This window comes from Eschrichtius robustus, chromosome 1, assembly GCF_028021215.1.
Source record: "Eschrichtius robustus isolate mEscRob2 chromosome 1, mEscRob2.pri, whole genome shotgun sequence".
In the NCBI taxonomy this organism is placed as follows: domain Eukaryota; kingdom Metazoa; phylum Chordata; class Mammalia; order Artiodactyla; family Eschrichtiidae; genus Eschrichtius; species Eschrichtius robustus.
The window spans coordinates 12,440,594-12,459,633 of NC_090824.1; the positions used below are offsets into that span (position 1 = coordinate 12,440,594).

The 19,040-nt window shown below is 46.3% G+C and overlaps 1 protein-coding gene across 2 annotated transcripts in view; it reads left to right on the forward strand.

Annotated features, from left to right (window-relative positions):
* The first annotated feature begins 3,304 nt into the window (after nucleotides 1-3,304).
* Nucleotides 3,305-19,040, forward strand: part of FBLN5 (fibulin 5) — an 84,348-nt gene continuing 68,612 nt past the window's right edge. The window contains exons 1-5 of one of the 2 annotated variants that reach the window (XM_068541486.1): nucleotides 3,305-3,323; nucleotides 3,487-3,694; nucleotides 7,204-7,258; nucleotides 9,435-9,486; nucleotides 13,313-13,567. In XM_068541486.1, coding sequence (XP_068397587.1) covers nucleotides 3,678-3,694; nucleotides 7,204-7,258; nucleotides 9,435-9,486; nucleotides 13,313-13,567 — 379 coding nt within the window. In that variant the 5' untranslated portion in view covers nucleotides 3,305-3,323; nucleotides 3,487-3,677. Of the gene's footprint in view, nucleotides 3,324-3,486; nucleotides 3,695-4,131; nucleotides 4,230-7,203; nucleotides 7,259-9,434; nucleotides 9,487-13,312; nucleotides 13,568-19,040 lie in introns of those variants that run through there. The other variant, XM_068541477.1, reaches the window with a different exon arrangement.

The window sequence follows — 19,040 nt, forward strand, 5'->3', positions numbered from 1 at the left end:
TTCATCTTGAAAAAGATCTTGAGCAATGAACAAAAATTTAATAGGGACGCATGCAAAACCTGTTCTCCCTTAAAAAGAATTTGCAACCCAAGCGTGGGATGGAGGAGATGGTGTTAAGCAGCCTGTGGACTCCAGGTTGCTTCATTGGTGCAAGTTCAGCGCAAACCAAGAATTGATGCAGCCCAGGGAGGAGGAGACAGACCAGGCTGCCGCAGGGTCACGTGACACAAGGGTCACGTGACACCGGCGGGGCAGGGTTGGGGGTGACGTTGTTCAGCCTGGGGAAGAGAATACCATCAGGGTCAAGGGGTAGAACTGTTTTCACAAAAAGGAAGTTGGTTGCATAGAAGAGGGACTAGCCCGTGGCTGCTGAGGGGAGAATTAGAATCCACGGAAGGTAGTTCCACATAGGGAAGCAGATTTGGATTCAATGCAAGACAGAACTTTTCTAGCAATTTGACCTGCTCAACAGTGAGCGGGGCTGTTTTGTCCGTGGAAGTGGATAATTTACCAGTTATTAAAGATATTTGGGAGAGGAGTGTGTAGGGGTGGGAATTTAGACACAGTGACAATCACGAGGATAACTAACATTTATTTCATTCCCACAGCTACCCTGAGAGGTAAATAGTATCTCTGTTTTGCAGGTGAGGAAACTGAGATGCCTAGAGGTTAAGTGACTTGTCCAAGGTCACCCAACAGGTAAGTGGCAAAATCAAGACTCAGAATTTTATTGGAACTCTTATTCTCTCCCCTCTTCCAACCCTAGAGTTTTAAGGTGGGAGCATTCTCTGGTCCAGGATGGGTCTCTGGACAGTTTTGCTTTCAAGGCTCTCCATTTGCTCATGTAGAGAACAGTCATACTGATTTCCTCTCCCTCCTTATCCTTCAGAAGGGTTGATAGTATAAGTGAGGTAATGGACTAAGTCATTTAAAACTCTTCCTAGGGACTTTTCTGATGGCACAGTGGTTAAGAGTCTGCGCTCCCAATGCAGGGGACCCAGGTTTGATTCCTGGTTGGGGAACTAGATCCCACATGCATGCCACAACTAAGAGTGCCCATGCTACAACTAAGGAGCCCACGAGCCGCAACTAAGACCTGGCACAACCAAATAAATAATAAATAAATATTTTTTAAAACCCCAAAAAACAAAAAAAAACCTCTTCCTTACCCCACCAAAGAGCTCTACACAAATAGAGTATATTATTAAATTAAATTAACCTCATATTTTGAATAGGTACAAAATATGGTACATGGTACACAATTCAAATTATAGCAAAAGGTGAGCAGGGAAGGGCTAATTCTCCTCTCACATCTCTTCCCCAGCCGCCTACCCAGTTTCCTTCCTAGGAGACAAACAATGCTAACAGCTTCTCCTATATCCTTCTGGAGAGGTCTTCTCTATACACATGCAAGCAAGAACTTGTGTATATACATTATTCTCAAACGGTGGCATGCTTTACACACAGTTCTACAACTTATTGTTACACTTATTAATGTACTAGTTTGATCGATGTGAAATTACCGATATTCTACAATTTTGACCTACAAAATTTATTGGAAGTCTTTCAATACCAGCCCATAAGGAACTCCTTCAGTCTTTTTCTTTTTTAAAATAAAGTGTAACATACATAAGACTTCACAAATCTTAAGTGTACTCACCCCTGTGGAACCAGCATCCAGATGAATAATTAGAATATTACCAGCACCCAGAAGGTCCTTTGTGCCCCCTCCCAGTCACTACCTCATTTTGAATTCTATATCAAAGGTGTCATCCAGTATGTACTCTTATATGTCCACTTTTTTGTATTGGTTGCACAATAGTCTATTTTTGGAAGTCCCTTACTTTAACCCTATCGATGCCTAGTTGATGGATGATAAGGCTCTTTATACTCTTTTTGCTATTCCAAGCAATGGGAGCAAGGAATAACCTTGTAAATATAATATATTTTTAAAATATTTTATTATGGGAAATGTACAACACATATAAAGTAAATAGAATAGTATAATGGTCACTCAGCTTCAACAACTATCAACATTTTGCCTTTCTCGTTGAATGTATTTTCATAAGTAGGATTCCGTTTACTTACAAAAAAAAAATGCCCTTTAAAAAGGCTATATATGCAGACTTTGGAGTCTCAGCGGTATCAACGAATAGCTGTGTGGCCATGGGGAAGTTACCTAACCTGTCTTAACCCCCTCCAATACAATGGAGGTAATAATTCCTACTGCACAGAGTTATCATGAGGAGAAAGGACCTCATCAGTGCTTTCCCAGCTGGAGGTAGGGCTGTGTTGAGGAGCCCAAGGGAAGATGCAGGTGGGGAAGCAGGGGCTTGGACTACTGCCAATCCATTTTCGTCTTTTAAAGAATAGTGTCTTCGGTAAGATTTCATTTGATAAAAAGGGATCTAATGCTTAAAAAAAAAAAAAAAAAGGGAAAAGAAAGAAGGAAAAAGAAACAGTGTGAAACCACCAATACAACAAATGTAAAGGACTTAGCAAAGAGCTTTTGTTATTATTATTATCCATCATTCTGCTTTCCCTGACTGTCCTTTTGTCTTTTCAAATCACCTTGTTACTTGTTAAAATCACTTTCAAGCCAAGGGACACTTTTTTTTTTCAATTAAAAATGTTTGTCCAGCTTTATTGAGATATCATTGACATATAACATTGTGTAAGTTTAAGGTGTACAACATGTTGATTGGGTCCATGGACAATTCTTAAAGCAAGAACAGGCCCCTGAGAATCAGGGGATGAGGGCGGGCCGGGGAGAGTGTCCTCCCCAAGGTTTGCGTTGCACAAGCTGACGTCTTGAATAAGTGTCAGCCAATTTCCATCCTCCTCCTCTTTCCCACCCCCTCAGGCTCTCCACCCCTTCTTCTGGAAAACCGTGTCTCCTGCCGCTTACCCCAAGCCTCTGCTTCATTGGGTCTGGTTTCCCAATAAATCAAAAGACTCTAGACCCTGTCGCTGTGTTTGTCATGAGTTCAAGTCCTTCCTCTCCCAGAGGGGAATAACTTTCATGGGTGTCCCAATGCCACGACCAAGTGCAGATGCTCTGGATCCCCGCCCCCGCCTCAGCCACGACCGCCCAGCCTGGGGACCTCCTCCCCGGGTGGGAAGTAAAGGGTCAACAGGTCCTCCCAGCACCCCACCCCACAGCGCACCCCACCCTCCTGCACTTGCCCGCCAATCGCCTCCCGTAGAGATGCTGGGAGCCCGAGAGTGGCTGCTCTGCCGCCCGGGAAAGGGCTCTCCTCCCAGCGCTGAGCACTTGGTCCTGGCAGACGCCCCAAGATTGTTGTGAGGAGTCTAGCCAGTTGGTGAGTGCTGTAATCTGAACCAGCTGTGTCCAGACTGAGGCCCCATTTGCATTGTTTAACATACTTAGAAAATGAAGTGTTCATTTTTAACATTCCTCCTCCAATTGGTTTAATGCTGAATTACTGAAGAGGGCTAAGCAAAACCAGGTGCTTTCTCTGTCAGCTCTCCAGTGGCTCGGAGGACCCAGGCTCTCCCCTTGTCCTCTCCTCGCCTCGCTCGTCCCCCCCGGAATAAAAGTATCGGCGAGCCCCACAGGCCCAGAGGAGGCCGAAGTTCAGGAACTGCTCCGAGGGTCCCGCGCTGAGAGCTCTCCCTCTTTTCCCCCTTGCTTCTCCTGCCCACGCATCTTGGACATGCCAGGATTAAAAAGGTACGTTCTCTGCTCCGGACTTTTTCCTCCAGGGTCTGGAAACCTTACTGAAAACCCGATGGGTGGAAAATGGCTATGGCCGTGATTCAGGCTGTGTCAGGATGTTGGAAAAGACATTAGCTAGTGATGCAATGATATTGTTAATTGTAAAAAGCTGCGCCTCTGTAATTTCCATCTTGAAGCCTTCTTTTGGGAGTGGGTATTTTATAAGACAGTTTCAGAAGCCAGCATCCGACAGAGGTCGGCAAAAATCTCAGAGCCTGATTCTTTCTTTCTTTTCCGAAAGGGCAGCAAATTTGTGTGCCGTTTAAATTTTTTTTTTAAGGTTTTTTTTTTTTTTTTTTTTTTTTTAATTTGAGAGATCAATTACTAGTTCACTAGCAATTATTTTGCTGCATCGGCTGTTGGACAAGCGAACGGGCTAGCTGCACATCCCGGGGCTGGATTTGCTCTATGTCTGTGTGGGATTCTCAAAGGGCATGCGACCCAGAAGTCTCGAGCCAATGAAAAGTGGGGACTGCAGACAGAAATGCATGTAAGCAAACATTTTGATATTCCTTAAGGAAATTGAAGTGCCAGTCAAGTGATCGTTAAAGCTTGAAGAATTTTATCTAGATTACATCTGCAGTTTTTATCCAGCGCACTCTTGAAAACGTAGCTGCTTTAGACAAAGTGTGTGCGTGCGTGCGCGCGTGCATTCGTGCGTGTGTGTGTGTGTGTGTGTGTGCTGAAAACGAAGCTGTAATCCTGTCATCCTGGATCGGGGACCAGCACTTCTCTGACAGACAGCCCTGTGAGATTCAGTTGGTCCCCCACCTCCATCCCCACGCCCACCCCTGCCCAGCTTTCCTCCCACTTGAGGATGGAGCCCAAAATAGGTGGACCCACCTGCTTTTGAAAGTTCCGGGGACCAGTTATGAGCATCAAAGGATCCCCAAAATTCTTATAGTTAATTTATTTTGGAGTTTTCTAGAGTTTTTCATGACAAAGTGCAGCTATGGGTGACGCTGTGAGAGCAGCAATGCCTGAATGTTATGTCATTTTCGGGAAGCCGTCTCAGTTAGGCCTGGAGTTTACTTGGCCCCCAGGCCCCAGCTGTGGCCCTTGCAGGAGGCCGGGCTTGAGATGGGGTTTCTCAGAGGAGACCTGTCCCAGGACTGCCCTCTAGCCAAAGGGAGTAGGGGAGGCGGGGTAGGGGGAGAAATGGGTTAGCATGCCTTTTCCACTAGGTCTTGAAGTCCACTGCGTTCAGTCAGCCTGTCCTGTCTCCAACAAAAACGAGACAGGGTTTTATAACCAACCAAAAGGAAACTTCATGTGAAGAAACAGGAAAACGTTGAAATTCATAATATACAGCCTGGAAAATAAATTTGTTATTGTTCTTTCATTCCTTCCAGATATAAATCTGGCTGTTGCAAATATCAAAAAGCCCTGGGATTTGGCTCTGCACTTTATAAGGTCAGAGCTGTCTCCAGTGTTCTAGAATCTGGCTCACGCAGGCACTCAGATGAAAGGAAAACTTGTGGGCTTCCAGGGTCTTTATTCTTTGGATTGAGGACTAGATGAAGGAAGTGGGCTTGCCTCTCCCAACACCACATTAGGGTCCTGTTTCCTCTGGATGTCGCCTTGATTCTGGGGCCCTCCAAGTACCCCGGGGTTGCTGATTCATATGAGCCTTCTGTCATGGACTGAGTGAGTTTTGCAGTCTATTGAACGCTCTTTTTCTGAAGGGAGGGATTGTAAAGTGAAGGTGTACATTGACAGTAACAGGTCACTAAATCCAACCAGGTCCCAGGTCCACTGAATTACTGAAGAAGGCTTTGAGATCACCTCCTCCAGGAAGCCTTCCCTGACCTTCCATTCCCTACCCCCTGCCTGGCTCCCCTGGCACTCAGTGGGCATTTCTATCAGTGCCCTAACCAAAGGGTGTAGACATTATTGGTTCATGTGGCTCCCCCACCAGCTCTCCAGGGCAGCATCTGGGTCATAGTTTTGTAGTTTTTCTGCCTACCTAGGGTCCATGCTCGCAGCTAGGAATTACTCAGATAAACCCCTGTTTAACTCAATAATAACAGCACAAAATAAAGCTCTGTGTTTGCATAGATTTTTTTAACCACCTTAACAATTTTCAAGGGTCCAGTTCAGTAGTGTTAAGTACATTCACAGTGTTGCGCAAGCAATCTCCAGAACTCTTTTCATCTTGAAAAATTGAAATTCTATACCCATAAACACCTCCCTAATCCCTCCTCCCCCTGCCCCTGACACCCACCATTCTGCTTTCTGTCTGTAATTTTGATTGCTGTCAGTCCTTCATATAAGTGGAATCAAACAGTATCTGTCTTTTTGTGGCTGGCTTATTTCACTTAGCATAATGTCCTCAAGGTTCATCCATGTTGTAGCACTTGTCAGAGTTTCTTTCCTTTTTAAGGCTGAATAGTATTCCATTGCATGTATATAACACATTGTTTATTCATTTGTTGATGGACACTTGGGTTGCTTCCACCCTTTGGCTATTGTGAATAATGCTGCTATGAACACGGGTGTACAAATATCTCTTTGAGACCCTGTTTTCAAGTCTTTTGTATATATACCCAGAAGTGGGATTGCTGGATCATATAGTAGATCCATTTTTAATTTTTTGAGGAACCTCCAGACTGTTTTCCATAGTGGCTGCACCAACGTACATTCCCACCAACAGTGCACAAGGGTTCCCAGTTTCTCCACACCCTCACCAGCTTTTGGCTCTTTTGGTTGTAGCCATCCTGTTGGATGTGAGGTGGTATTGATTTTGTATCTTTAAAGCTAATTGGCGACCACGATTTTGTTGGATAGCAGCTTGTGAATGATGAAGAGTAGAAATCGCAGGTTCAGGGGCTGGTGGCTTATGCAGAAGCACAGTTTCTTGACACCTCCTCCTAAGTGTCAGCTGTGCTCCTTCTTGGGGCTGCCCAGGACCCCGCGTCCTCTCCTCCATCAGGGTCTGTGTGAGGCGCGCCCTGGGAGCACGTGCATTCTTTCCCCGTGACACCTCTGTTCCGTGGAACTCACGTGCTTCACGTTTGTACTTTCCTTTCCTCTCATCATCCGAGGGCACGACGGCTCCTTCACACTGTAGTCATTTCAGAATGAAGACGTTCAAAACTCAGGCAGGTCCGCTTGTGTCAGGAGTAAAGGCCAAGCAGCTGGTGAATACATTGTTAATACCATGGCGGTGGGCGTTAGATTTGTTCTTTGAAGCAGCAAGACCCTTTATCTAAAAATATGCCCCCTAACACATTATCCCAACATATGAAACCAGTGGAGGGGGCACGGTTCTGTTTGGGGTGGTTGGGGCATCTGGAGTTTCCCCGGCCTCTCTGGAGCGTCGCCCGCCATCCCCCTGCCCAAAGACAAGCACAAGGTGAAGTCATCATTGTAAACACACAGGCAGCGCGAGAGGCACATGTTACCCCAGACCTGGGTCCAGGGAGTGTCCTGAGCATTTATATTGACTTCTTGCTCCTCCACAGGATACTCACTGTGACCATTCTGGCTCTCTGTCTTCCGAGTCCTGGGAATGCACAGGTAAGACTTTTATTTTGTTACTTATCAGGAAGTGTGTTAAAAACCAGGGCGAGGGTGTCCAGCCACGCATTGTGTTGTTTACCTAAACCGAGCTCTTCACTGTACAGAGATTAAAGCTGGGGCTCAGGGAAGTTGAGACTTGCCCCAGGTGACGTAGTATATAAGCGGCAGGGCTGGACCTCGGTGTCCTGGTTCCCAATCCAAGACTCTTATAATCAGATCATGCTGCCTCATTGCTGTCCCTTTGGTGGGGCTGGGGGGTCTTGACTTAGTGTAAGTGTTAAAAAGTCAAGCGTGTTCTAATGTTTCTGGGCAATGGTGCCCCTTCGGTGCCTGCATGTGGCCCACGTGGGTGTGTGTGGCCGACATGCAGTTGTGAGGCATCTCAGCGCCCAACCCGTGAGGACCCACCTCTGGCCCGGGCCCCTGGGAGGAGTGTGTAGGGGGAGCTTGGGCTCCTGGGAGGCTGTGCAGAGAAGCCTGCACCGTCCCTGACTTTACAAAGTGACGGTTGTGTCAGCCCTTGAGAAATGTGGACAGATCCCTCCTGAGGAGCCCAGGGCAGCCCCTCTGCATCTCTAGCTCAGAAATGAGAGAAGCCCCACCTCTGAGCAGGGCTGAGGGGCCATGTAGTCAAATGGAAACGCACATTCATTTGCATGAACATATAGAAGACATTACAAAGTCACCAACACAGCCTCTCTAACAGTGGGTTACAGCTCAACAGTTCAGAGCCCTGAAATGGAACCAACAAAAATCTCACTAGGTAGACTGATGGTCTCCCAAACTTTCAGGGTATAAGAGGGAAATCTTAGAATTTCAATTCATATTTATTTTGATCACACCCTTTAAATGTTTTTTCCCTTCATATTAAGAATTTTGAAATATATTTCATTGGAGGTGGAAAGAATCTTGGGAAGAGTACCAAAGACTTTTAGACCTTGGAAGGACCTTGGCGTCCTCTGATCTAGCTCTGTGGTGACAGTTAACATCTAGATCCAGAGAGGGCGCGGGTTATAGTATAGTGTTTTTTGCACTATAGGCACTTTACGGGCACTAACAATTTACTCCTTACAACCACTCTGAAGTAAGTAGTATCCTCTCCATTTTACAGGTGAGGAAACCGAGGCATAGAAAAGTTATGCAGTGAGTAGGGGCTAGAGTGAGAATTTGAAGCCAGGCAGTGGACTTGAACCCACACCTGCACTTAGTTGGTGAGCCAGGGCTGCAACTCGAGTCTCTTGGTTTCCTGAACTTTATGGCACCACCTCCTGGCTCATCCGCTCCATTTCTTTTGCCCCAAGGTCCTAAGGTGCCTGAACCCACTCCCAGGAATGCAGGCTAAATCTATCATCTCCACAAACCAGCGCATAGCTCAAGGAAGTTGAACCCCATAAACCATAGGGAAGGCCAGGGAAGGGACCCCCACAGGCAAAACCACACCTCCTTGACTTATTCCTAAAACATGTCAGCTCTAGGGGTGATTGTTGATCCCATGAGATTTTTTTAAATGCATGAAGTTGTAACTCAAGTTGTATGTGAAGCCTGAAGCCCTCAGGGACTTTTGAGACCTGGCAGTCTCTGGAAGCATCTCATCTTTGTGTAATTGTCTTCCTGAGGTTAAAATGGAAGAATTTCCCCAATTCTATTTTTCTTAGAAAACTGACTACATCACTGTGCAGATTTATTTTATACACAGACCTCGTAATCAGGTCGAGGATTTCATAGGGGGCAAAGAATTCATGCCGGGCGCTGAAAAGGGGTTAAATAGCACCCAAAGAAAGAGAGTGGTTGCCCTTAAAAGCAGTCCTATCCTCTCTCAGAAAGGGCTGAGCACAGGGCAAGCCTCACTGGGCAGATCAGATGCGATTAATATTGCTCTTCATGACCAGAGCAGGAAGAAGTCCCCATAACCATCTGCTAAAAATGGGCGTTTTGAAGCAATGATGCAGGGGCTTAAAAAGTAATGCTAAAGTGTAAAATGATTGTAAGAAAATACCCAAAAAAGGGACAAATAGGGGTTATAACACAGATGTTGGTATTATAAATGCCTTGTTTCTTTAACCATTTTCCGTACCTCCTGTGATGCAGTTAGAATACTTTTATAGTGAAAGAAAAAAAAAAAAGGTAAGTAAGCAAAATGACCTCTCCTGTTTCTCTCTCTCCCTTCCTGCAGCAACAATGCACTAACGGCTTTGACCTGGACCGCTCGTCAGGACAGTGTTTAGGTAGGAGGCCACTGAAGATCCTTCTCTGGGTGGGGTGCAGGGACAGCCCGATCACAGGACCATTTCTGTCTCAGCCGTCATTCAGTATTGTCAAATCTGTATCAGCCTTGCCCGTGGAAGAAAACAGTGCCACGGGATGGTTGAAATCAACGACACCCTTCCGTTGATCACCTTCTTTGTGCCTGGCACTGGGTAAGCCCTGCGACAGGGCAAAGATGAGGAAGAATTGATCCCCAGCCTCAAGGAGCTCTCCATCTGTATCAGTTTCCTAGGGCTGCCTTTACAAATTGCCACAAGCCTTAGTGGCTTAAACAACACAAATATATGATCTCACAGGTGCGCAGGTCAAAAGCCCGATGGGAGTTCTACCAGGCTAACATTGAGGTGATGGCAGGGCGGTGTTCTTTTCTGGAGGCTTGAGGGAAGAATCCATTTTCTTGCTCATGCATATTGTTGGCAGAATTCAGTTTCTGTTTTTAAAAAATTGAGATGTAATTGACATACAACACTGTGTAAGTTTAAGGTGTGCAATGTGTTGACTTGATACACTTATGTATTACAATGTGATGACCACTGTAGCTTAGCTCACACCTCCCTCACATCACATAATTACCATTTCTTTTTTGTGTTGAGAACATTCAGGATTTACTCTCTTAGCATTTTTCAAGTATGCAATACAGTGTTGTTCATTATAATCACAATACTGTGCATTATTTCCTTAGAAGTTATCTTCTAACTGGAAGTTTGTACCCTTTACATCTCCCCATTTCCCCCACCCCCCAGCCCCTGATAACCACCATTCTATTCTCTATTTCTGTAAGTTTGGCTTTTTGGATTCCACACATAAGTGATATCGTGTAGCATTTGTCTTTCTCTGTCTGCCTTATTTCACGTAGCATAATGCCCTCAAGGTCCTTCCATGTTGCTGCAAATGGCAGGTTTTCCTTCTTTCTCATGGCTGAGTAATATTCATATGATTATTATTAATATTATATTATTCATATGATGATAATATTAATATCACATCTATCTATCTATCTATCTATCTATCTATCTATCTATCTATCTATCCGTCCCAAATCTTTATCCACTGATGCACATTTAGCTTGTTTCCATATTTTGGCTATTGTGAATAGTGCTTCAATCAACATGGCAGTACAGATATCCCTTCAAGATTCTGTTTTCATTTCCTTTGGATATATACCCAGAAGTGGAATTGCTGGATCATATGGTATTTCTAGGTTTAATTTTTGGAGGGACCTCCACACTGTCTTCCATAGTGGCTGCATGGATTTACATTCCCACAGAACTCAGTTTCTTGTGGTTGTAGGACTAAGGCCCCTGGTTCCTTGCTGGCTATCGGCTGAAGACCTTTCGCAGTTTCTAGAGGCCACCCTCTTCCTTGGCTCATGGCCCCCTCCTCCATCTTCAAAGCCAGCAAGTTAAGTCCCTCACATGTTTCTGTTATCTCATCTCTCTGACCAGTCCTTCTGCCTCTTCTTCTATTTTTAAGGATTTGTGTGATTTCACTGGGCCCACTCAGATAATCCCAGATAATTCCCCCATCTCAAGCTCTTCTTTTTTTTTTTTTAAGATTATTATTATTATTTTTAAGAGAACCCTTTTTAAAAAAATTTTGTTTATTTTTGGCTGTGTTGGGTCTTCGTTGCAGCCCGCCGGCTTTCTCTAGTTGTGGCTACTCTTTGTTGCAGTGCGCGGGCTTCTCAGTGCGGTGGCTTCTCGTTGCGGAGCACAGGCTCTAGGCGTGCGGGCTTCAGTAGATGTGGCACGCAGGCTCATAGTTGTGGCTCACGGGCTCTAGAGCACAGGCTCTGTAGCTGTGGCGCACGGGCTTAGTCGCTCCGTGGCAGGTGGGATCTTCCCAGACCAGGGCTCGAACCTGTGTCCCCTGCATTGGCAGGCAGATTCTTAACCACTGTGCCACCAGGGAAGTCCCCATCTCAGGGTCTTCTGATTAGCAACTTTAATTCCATTCCATCCATACCTAATTCCCCTTTGCCATGTAACCTAATGTAGCCACAGTTTCCAAGGAAGAGGACAGACATTTTGGGGCTGTTCTCCTAGCTCTCCATCTAGTGTGAGAGGTAGGTCTAGATGGAGTAAACTGTACAGGGTAGAATAAAGTCACTGTCAAGATGAGGTAAAAGCAATCAGCCCTGCAGAAGTAGGGGAGAGAGTGATGCCTTATGTCTGAGGTCAATAAAGAAAGCCTTCACAGAGGTCACATTTGAATTGGGTATTGAAGGATGAATAGGATCCTGAGAAATAGCGTTCCAGGTAGTAGGAACAACATAAGCAAAGACCAGGGCATTGAACAGACATTCAGAGTATAGACTAGTTTGTTGTGGATGGAGCATAGGGTATAGAAAAGGAATAAGGCTGTCCCCTCGGGGATATATTTACCTTTTTAATGATATTTGATTTAGGCCAAATCATTTGTAGTCTCTGAGCTTAGTTAGGGTTGAAAAGAATGATGGGTGGTGGGGAAAAAAGCCTCGCCTTGGAAGCTCTAGGCTCGCACTTTGACTTAAGGTGAAGGGGGTTGAGATTGTGCCAAGGGATGCAGAGAGGGGCGGCAGCCGTCTTTTGTGGCCCACCAGTTTTAATGACGCTTTCAGGCTTACAGCTGGAAAATGGGACTCCACGCTTCCCTTTCCCGAGGCGGGAGTTGGCACGAGTCTCAGATGAGGTGGCTGGGGTGAGCGGTCAGGGTTCCGGCCTCTCTCTCCCAGCCTCCAGCCCCGCATGGAGCAGACCCCAAGGCTGGTGGGAGGCCCCGGTGCGGGGGGTCAGGGCAGCTGCTCATGCTGGCGCCTCAGTTCAGGCCTCCCCTGTCCCTGGCCCCGCAAGGCTGATTTTCTAGAGAACCTACCCCCCTGCCACTCCCACACCCCACTCTAGACACAACAAGCAGAGCACCAGCCTGGCTGGAAACGGGCCCTGTTTGTTGGCACGGTGTGAGTCGACTCTCAAGTAAGCCTCTGCTTTCCTAATAAGAAACTAGCTCTCGGCCAAGCCTTGTCTTTCTGGATGCAGCGGACTCTTTCTCCCTGCCCAGCCGTTATTTGGAGTAGAAGTGGGTACAATTATTAGGTCCATCCCAGCGTTTCCCGAGTGTCATATGGACACAGAAGAGTACCTGAGATGTTTTTAGGTGATACATCCACAGGTAAACAATCTTTGTTTTGATAGTTATATATTTATTTTTACCTACCTTCTATTTTTGATCATTGATAGGGTTTTTTTCATTTGCTGTCGTGATGTAAGATGAACAAAATACGTTTACTTGGGTTTTCTTTTTCTTTCTTTTTTTTTTTATGTGGCCCATTTTTAAAGTCTTTATTGAATTTGTTACAATATTGCTTCTGTTTTATGTTTTGGTTTTGGGGCCCCGAGGCCTGTGGGATCTTAGCTCCCTGACCAGGGGATTGAACCCACACCCCCTGCACTGGAAGGCGATGTCGTAACCACTGGACCGTCAGGGAAGTCCCAACTTGGGTTTTCAATGTGGGTTCATTTAAGAGAAAAGTATTAAGCATGTGACAGTACAGGTTTTGGTAGCTATGGCCCAAACGTCATGATGATGGTATTTGATGGCTGATGTCTGGGTGACACTTGTCAATTTGATTCAGTTCAGCCAGTATTTGGGGAGTAGCTGCCAGGCACAGCCCTACATGTTCGGGAGCAGATTCTGGTAAAGAGTGTTTTGGGGTCCTTCATGGCGTTCTTGGTACAGAGATCTGCTGAAATTTGCACAATGTGGCCAAGGGGCCATTAACGCCTGTCCTTTCTGTGGCCCTTGCAGATATTGATGAGTGCCGGACCATCCCCGAGGCCTGCCGAGGAGACATGATGTGTGTTAACCAAAACGGCGGGTATTTATGCATCCCCCGAACAAACCCAGTGTATCGAGGGCCCTACTCCAACCCCTACTCCAACCCCTACTCAGGTCCGTACCCAGCAGCTGCACCCCCGCTGTCAGCTCCAAACTACCCCACGGTTTCGAGACCTCTCATGTGTCGCCTTGGATACCAGATGGATGAAGGCAACCAGTGTGTAGGTGAGTAGCCCAGCGTCCTAGGCTTCCTCTCCATTGGTGAAGGCATCGTCCTAGTGTAGCAGGTCAACCCCAAATGGGAAGTCAGTTCCCATGCAGTGAACCAGTGAAACAACCTACGTTCTACATGGTTCTTTCACTCTTAGCAGCCTGTGTCTCTGGGTACCCTCCCACCTAGGGAGGAGTTTAGTTTGCTGTCTCATTGACAGTCCTCCAGAAAGCCAATTTGTTTTTTCTTTATTTTCATCTATCTATCTGTCTATCATCTATGTATCTATCTATCGATCTATCTACCTATCATCTATCATCTATCTGTCATCTATCTATCAATCATTCATCTATGTATCTGTCTATCTGCCTTTAGATCATATCTATCATCTATCTGTTTGAAGACCAAGGTCATGTTTTCTCTCTTCGATAACAAATATATCTGGTCAGATGTAGTAAGTGAATCCCAGAGAGAAGATCTAGAAAGGACCAGCTTTCTAGGGTCTTCAGCATCACTCACCCTCGACTGGAACGTTTGCTCCTGAAACAAAAGAAGACTTGAGGGCCAAGGCCAACTGTTCTGGAAAGAAAGTGGGTTCCTTGGGTGGGGACCAGGGTTCTTTTGACCAAAAGGAACCTCGCTGATGGGAGCTCGTAGCAAGAGTGGACCTTGGGGAGGAAGGAGACGCCATATGCCATGATGTCCCCAGGCTGTTGGCAAGTGGTGTGACAGGTGCCCTGGTATGCACTGGTGCTCTGTTGGCCAGTGTGGCCTTGGTGGAGGTTTACCTGGGATCCTCCCTTGTTGCTTCAGCTTTGGTTGGACCAAAACTTTGCAACTGTCTCCAGCTTTGGGAGATGGTCTAGAGTGATGATGGCTCCAAAGTTTTTTGATCATGCACCCCATCTGCAAAATCTTTCTGAGCCTGGACCCTTACTATATGCATGTTTATAAATTACATGCATATCCTGTTATTCTGATATGGTTGGAGGAGTGTAAAGTATATGTAAGAGACAGAAAAATTTAAAGGATGTGATCAAAATAAATATGAATTGAAATTCTAAGATTTCCTTCCTATACCCTGAAAGTTTGGTAGACCATCAGTCTACTTAGTGAGATTTTTGTTGGTCCCATTTCAGGGCTCTGAAGTGTTGAGCTGTAACCCACTGTTAGAGAGGCTGTGTTGGTGATTTTGTAATGTCTTCTATATGTTCATGCAAATGAGTGCATTTCCATTTGACTACATGGAAATAATGTGCAAACAAGTGTCATTCAGAGCTAAAAGGGAAATTGGATACACCTTAACTAAACTTCTCTATTCTTACTGGTCTCAAGGGGTGTGTGTGTGTGTGTGTGTGTGTGTGTGTGTGTGTGTGTGTGTGTGTGTGTGTGTGTGTATATGTGTGTGGGGGGGGGTGGGCAGGGAGCTGGCCGATGGTCACTTTGAACATATATGAGTGTTCACGGGAAAGAGTAGACTGAATCAAGCCGTGGACTGAAGTGCTGGTGGGGAAGATAGTAACGTACTTCCTTACAACCAGTAGGACAATAGACCACTGTAACTGGCAGGGACTTTAACAGTCTTTAACTGCAGCCTCTTCCTTTTATAAAAAAGGGAATGTGAGCTCCACCAAGTTAGGTAATTACGGGAGTCCAGCTCTCCTGACAACCAGCCTACATTTTCCTAACTCGCCCATGTGACCTCTCTCGTTTGGTAGAAAAGAAATGATCCCGAAGCAAATGCAGAGAAAGAGAGGTGGGAGGTGGGGTGATGCTCTTCCAAGATGTCCTGTGGGGCTGGATAAGCTGAGTGACCATGTGCACGTCTTGAAGTGAGGAAGGGGGTGGAGTGACCCGCCGAGTCACCCCAGGGTTTCGGGAGGGGCTTCGGGTGGCTGTAGGGCTCCCTGATGTCTTGGGCAGTCCTGCAGGCCCCTTTTGGGGAACAGCCTGGTGTGGCCACGGAGCTCTCTGAAACACCCCCTCCCTCCCACAGCCCTCTTTCCAGGATCCCAGTGCCCTCGAGAATAAGATGCGGCTGGGAACCCTGTTCATCTCCTGGTCCCTGTGACATCATGCACTTTTACAGGCCCCCAACCTGTCACACGGGAGATGTGGAGTCTTCATAATGGCCCTTTTGTAAGGAGAATACGATCCAGGAACCCTAGGAGTTCTGGCACCCGGCCCGTCCACTTCCAAAAAGTTCAGCCTTATGCATTCATAAGTCCCGGGTTCCTTCCAACCTCCCTTCACCCCACCCTGCCTTTTCTGGTTTACACAGGTCCTTCTGGGCATTATGAGAGGGGAAGTCATGGGGAGGGGGCCCCAGAAGGGCGGGAACAGGGATGAGAGAGGTGGGCCTGGGAACAGGCCACAAGGAAGCAGGGCTCAGAGACGGAGGAAGAGGGGGGAGGAACCAAAGGAACCGAGAGGGGGACATTGTTGAGAAAGGAGAAGGAGGTGATTGGGGTTGTCACTGCCAGAGAAGGAGTGTCCCTGTTTCCCAGAATGTAGGTCTGATCCTGGGGAGGAAGCTGGAGTGAGCAGCTCCAGTGTGATGGGGAGAATTGGGAAACGCTTCTAAAACTTGGGTGCTCTGCGAGAGGAGGACCACATCTCCAGGGGGCCTTCTCCTCCTCCTTCTCCTCAATGTAGAAAATAATCAACAACAGTAATGATGCCAGCAGTAGGAATAAAACCAAACACGTAGTGCTGCATGCCAGGATCTTTACCTGAATGAACATGTTGAATCCTCACCACAACCCCTGCGGTAGGACTATTGTTGTTCCTGTTGGCCCTGAAGCACAGAGAGGTTAAGAATCTGTCCAAAGTCACACAGCAAATGAGGGCCGAGCCAGGATTTGAACCCATTCAGGCTCTGGATGAGGAAACTGAGGCTCAGCGAGGTAAAAGTTTGTTCAAGCCTCTCAAGAGTTAGTCCTGGAGCCATGATGAAAAACTAGGGCCTTCTCTTGCCTTCTTTTTTTTTTGTAAATAAATTTTTGTTCTGTAAAACTTTGAACCTAGACAAAAGCAGAGAGATCATAATGAACACTTGTCTACTTTTCACCCAGTTTGGTAATTGTCAACACAGACCCACTCTCATTTCTTCTTTACTCTGACCCAGTGGATCAATTTAAAGCAAATCTCAGGCATCAGATCATTTTATCCTTAAATACTTCAGAATGTATCTCTAAGAGATAAAGCTTCTTCAAAAAATCATAGTCACAATACCGTTATCAAACCTACAGAAATCAACAATAATTCCTTTTTATCGTTAAATATCTGGGTGGGATTCAACTTTCCTTGCTCATTTCATAAATGTCCCCTTTCTATTGTTTTCTTTTAGAATCAGATCCAAACAAGGTCTACAGATTGCATTTAGTTGACAAATCTCTTAACTATCTCTTAATCTTCTTTGTCTCTCTTACCACGTGTTTGTTGAAGAGGCTGAGTCGTTTGTCCTGTAGAATTTCCTACATTTGGGATATTGCTGCTTGTGTTCTTGGGGTGGTATTTAACGTATTCCTTCAACCCCTCTATTCTTCCGTAAACTGGTAATAGTTAAATCTAGAGACTTGATCCAATTGAAGTTTAAATTTTTGGGCCAACTGTTTCCTACGTAGTGCCCTTGCTCTTTTGTCCTATCCATGCCCTGGTTTCTTCCCATAAACTGTAAGTAAGTCTGCCTTAAAAAAACCAAGTGGACACTTTTCACTGAGGCTTACTCTTTCTGGGTTTTGGACCCACTTTCAAGGCAGCAACTTCCTGCCTTGTCCCCTGCCTCTGCAGGCTGGGCAGGGCCAGGCTCAGAGCCCGGGTCCCCTGAAGCCCTGAGCTTCCTTCTTGACCTCTCTGTTTGGTGTTCCACTTGGGAGGTGACTAGACCCTGCTCTTTCTGGAACAAAGTCTGGCCTCAGATTTGAGTCCACAAGCCCCAGGATGTAAATCTGGATCACTCAGGACCTTTGCAGGCAGAGTGATGCAGGCAGTAATCCAAGAATTACAGTTCAGGAACCAAGAAAATCTTTGTCATCAAGAAAACTGGCATCTTGGCTTGGGGTTGCTCAGCACCAGGGCAACTTCCATGAGGGTGGTGGACTCATGGCTGGTTAGAATGTGTCCCCCAGATGCTGGCCCCTTGGGAGATCTGGTGGTCAGCATCTCAGAGGATGGAGAGCCAGATAGACATGGTTACTGGCAACCAGGAAAGGGCTGATGCAGGAAAAGCAGAATGCTGTGGAGTTAACAGTGTTGGTGCTGAAGACTCGGGGAAGGGCGAGCTGAGCAATTGGGGCACCTGGGATTTGAACCCCTGTTAAGGAACCTTTCTATTATCGTACTGCCTCTGAGAATAGGACCTTTGACTAGGGTCCCTGAATGTTGATGCCACTTGTTTATGCGTATTTGTCCCGTTTGGGGCTCAACTCGTCACCACTCTGGGTGGACATTCTTCGTTCTGGCTTTGCTAATCAGCTTGGCTCAGTGTCAAATCTAAGGGACTCCACCAATAACTAATGCTCGTGAAATGTTTCACAACTGAGAAAGCAGCCTTTTACTAGAGCCGCGCTACCCCAGGGACTGAAGGAATTCCTCTGGTCATTTGTGAAGTTACAAGCAATATCTTTATACTCCCTCCTGGCCTGGGGTTTTCTCATTGATCAAAGCGCCTGGGCGGGCAGAGAGGAACACAAATGGATCCTTTTGGAAAATGAATGGCATTGGCCTGAGGCTTTCTCTTGAGTTATTTTTCCTGAAAGCCTGCCAACGTGTATTCAGTCACTGTTTATAGAGCACCTCTTTGGTGCCAGGCTCTGGCTTAGGCACTGAGGGGGCAGGGAGTCTGGGCACAGCCGTGGGGCTGTCTTCAGAGCTTTCCGTCAAGGAAAGGAGATTAGTCATGGAACAAGCAGCTGAACTACTAGGCGGCCTCTGATTGATTCCTGAGAAGTTCGAAGAGAAGGCAGAGATGGGAAGGCTGTGTGTGCTGGAGTGGAGAGGGCTGGAACTGGGAAGCCAGCCAGGCCTTGATTCTCACCTTGGTTTGGCCACTTCCTGGCTGTGAGACTGGAGCCTCAGTTTCCTCATCTGTAAAATGGGTACAACAATGCCTACCTCACAGATAACACGTGAAAATATCTCGCCCGGTGTCTGCACGGAATATCACGTGGTAAATGTTAATTGAGAAAGATTCTAGGGTCTTGAGATAACCTGTAGAGAGTCATCGAGTCTGAAAATGTATTGAGGGCCTAGTTCTTGAAAACTTTTGAAATGACCTAAAACCGAGCGTGGTACTCACCCACCTTGCAGACCTTGCTGGGCTTTGCCCAGTTCAGTGCTTAATGAGACTTCAGTCAGATGCTTCGAGATGCCAGCAAAGGCTAGGTTTATTTAATTGTGGAACAAAACAATTAACTACCCAGCAGGTAAGACAAGGGCAAGAGTGTTTGGATGGGGCAGCCGCCTGCAGGCTTTTCTTCTTACTTT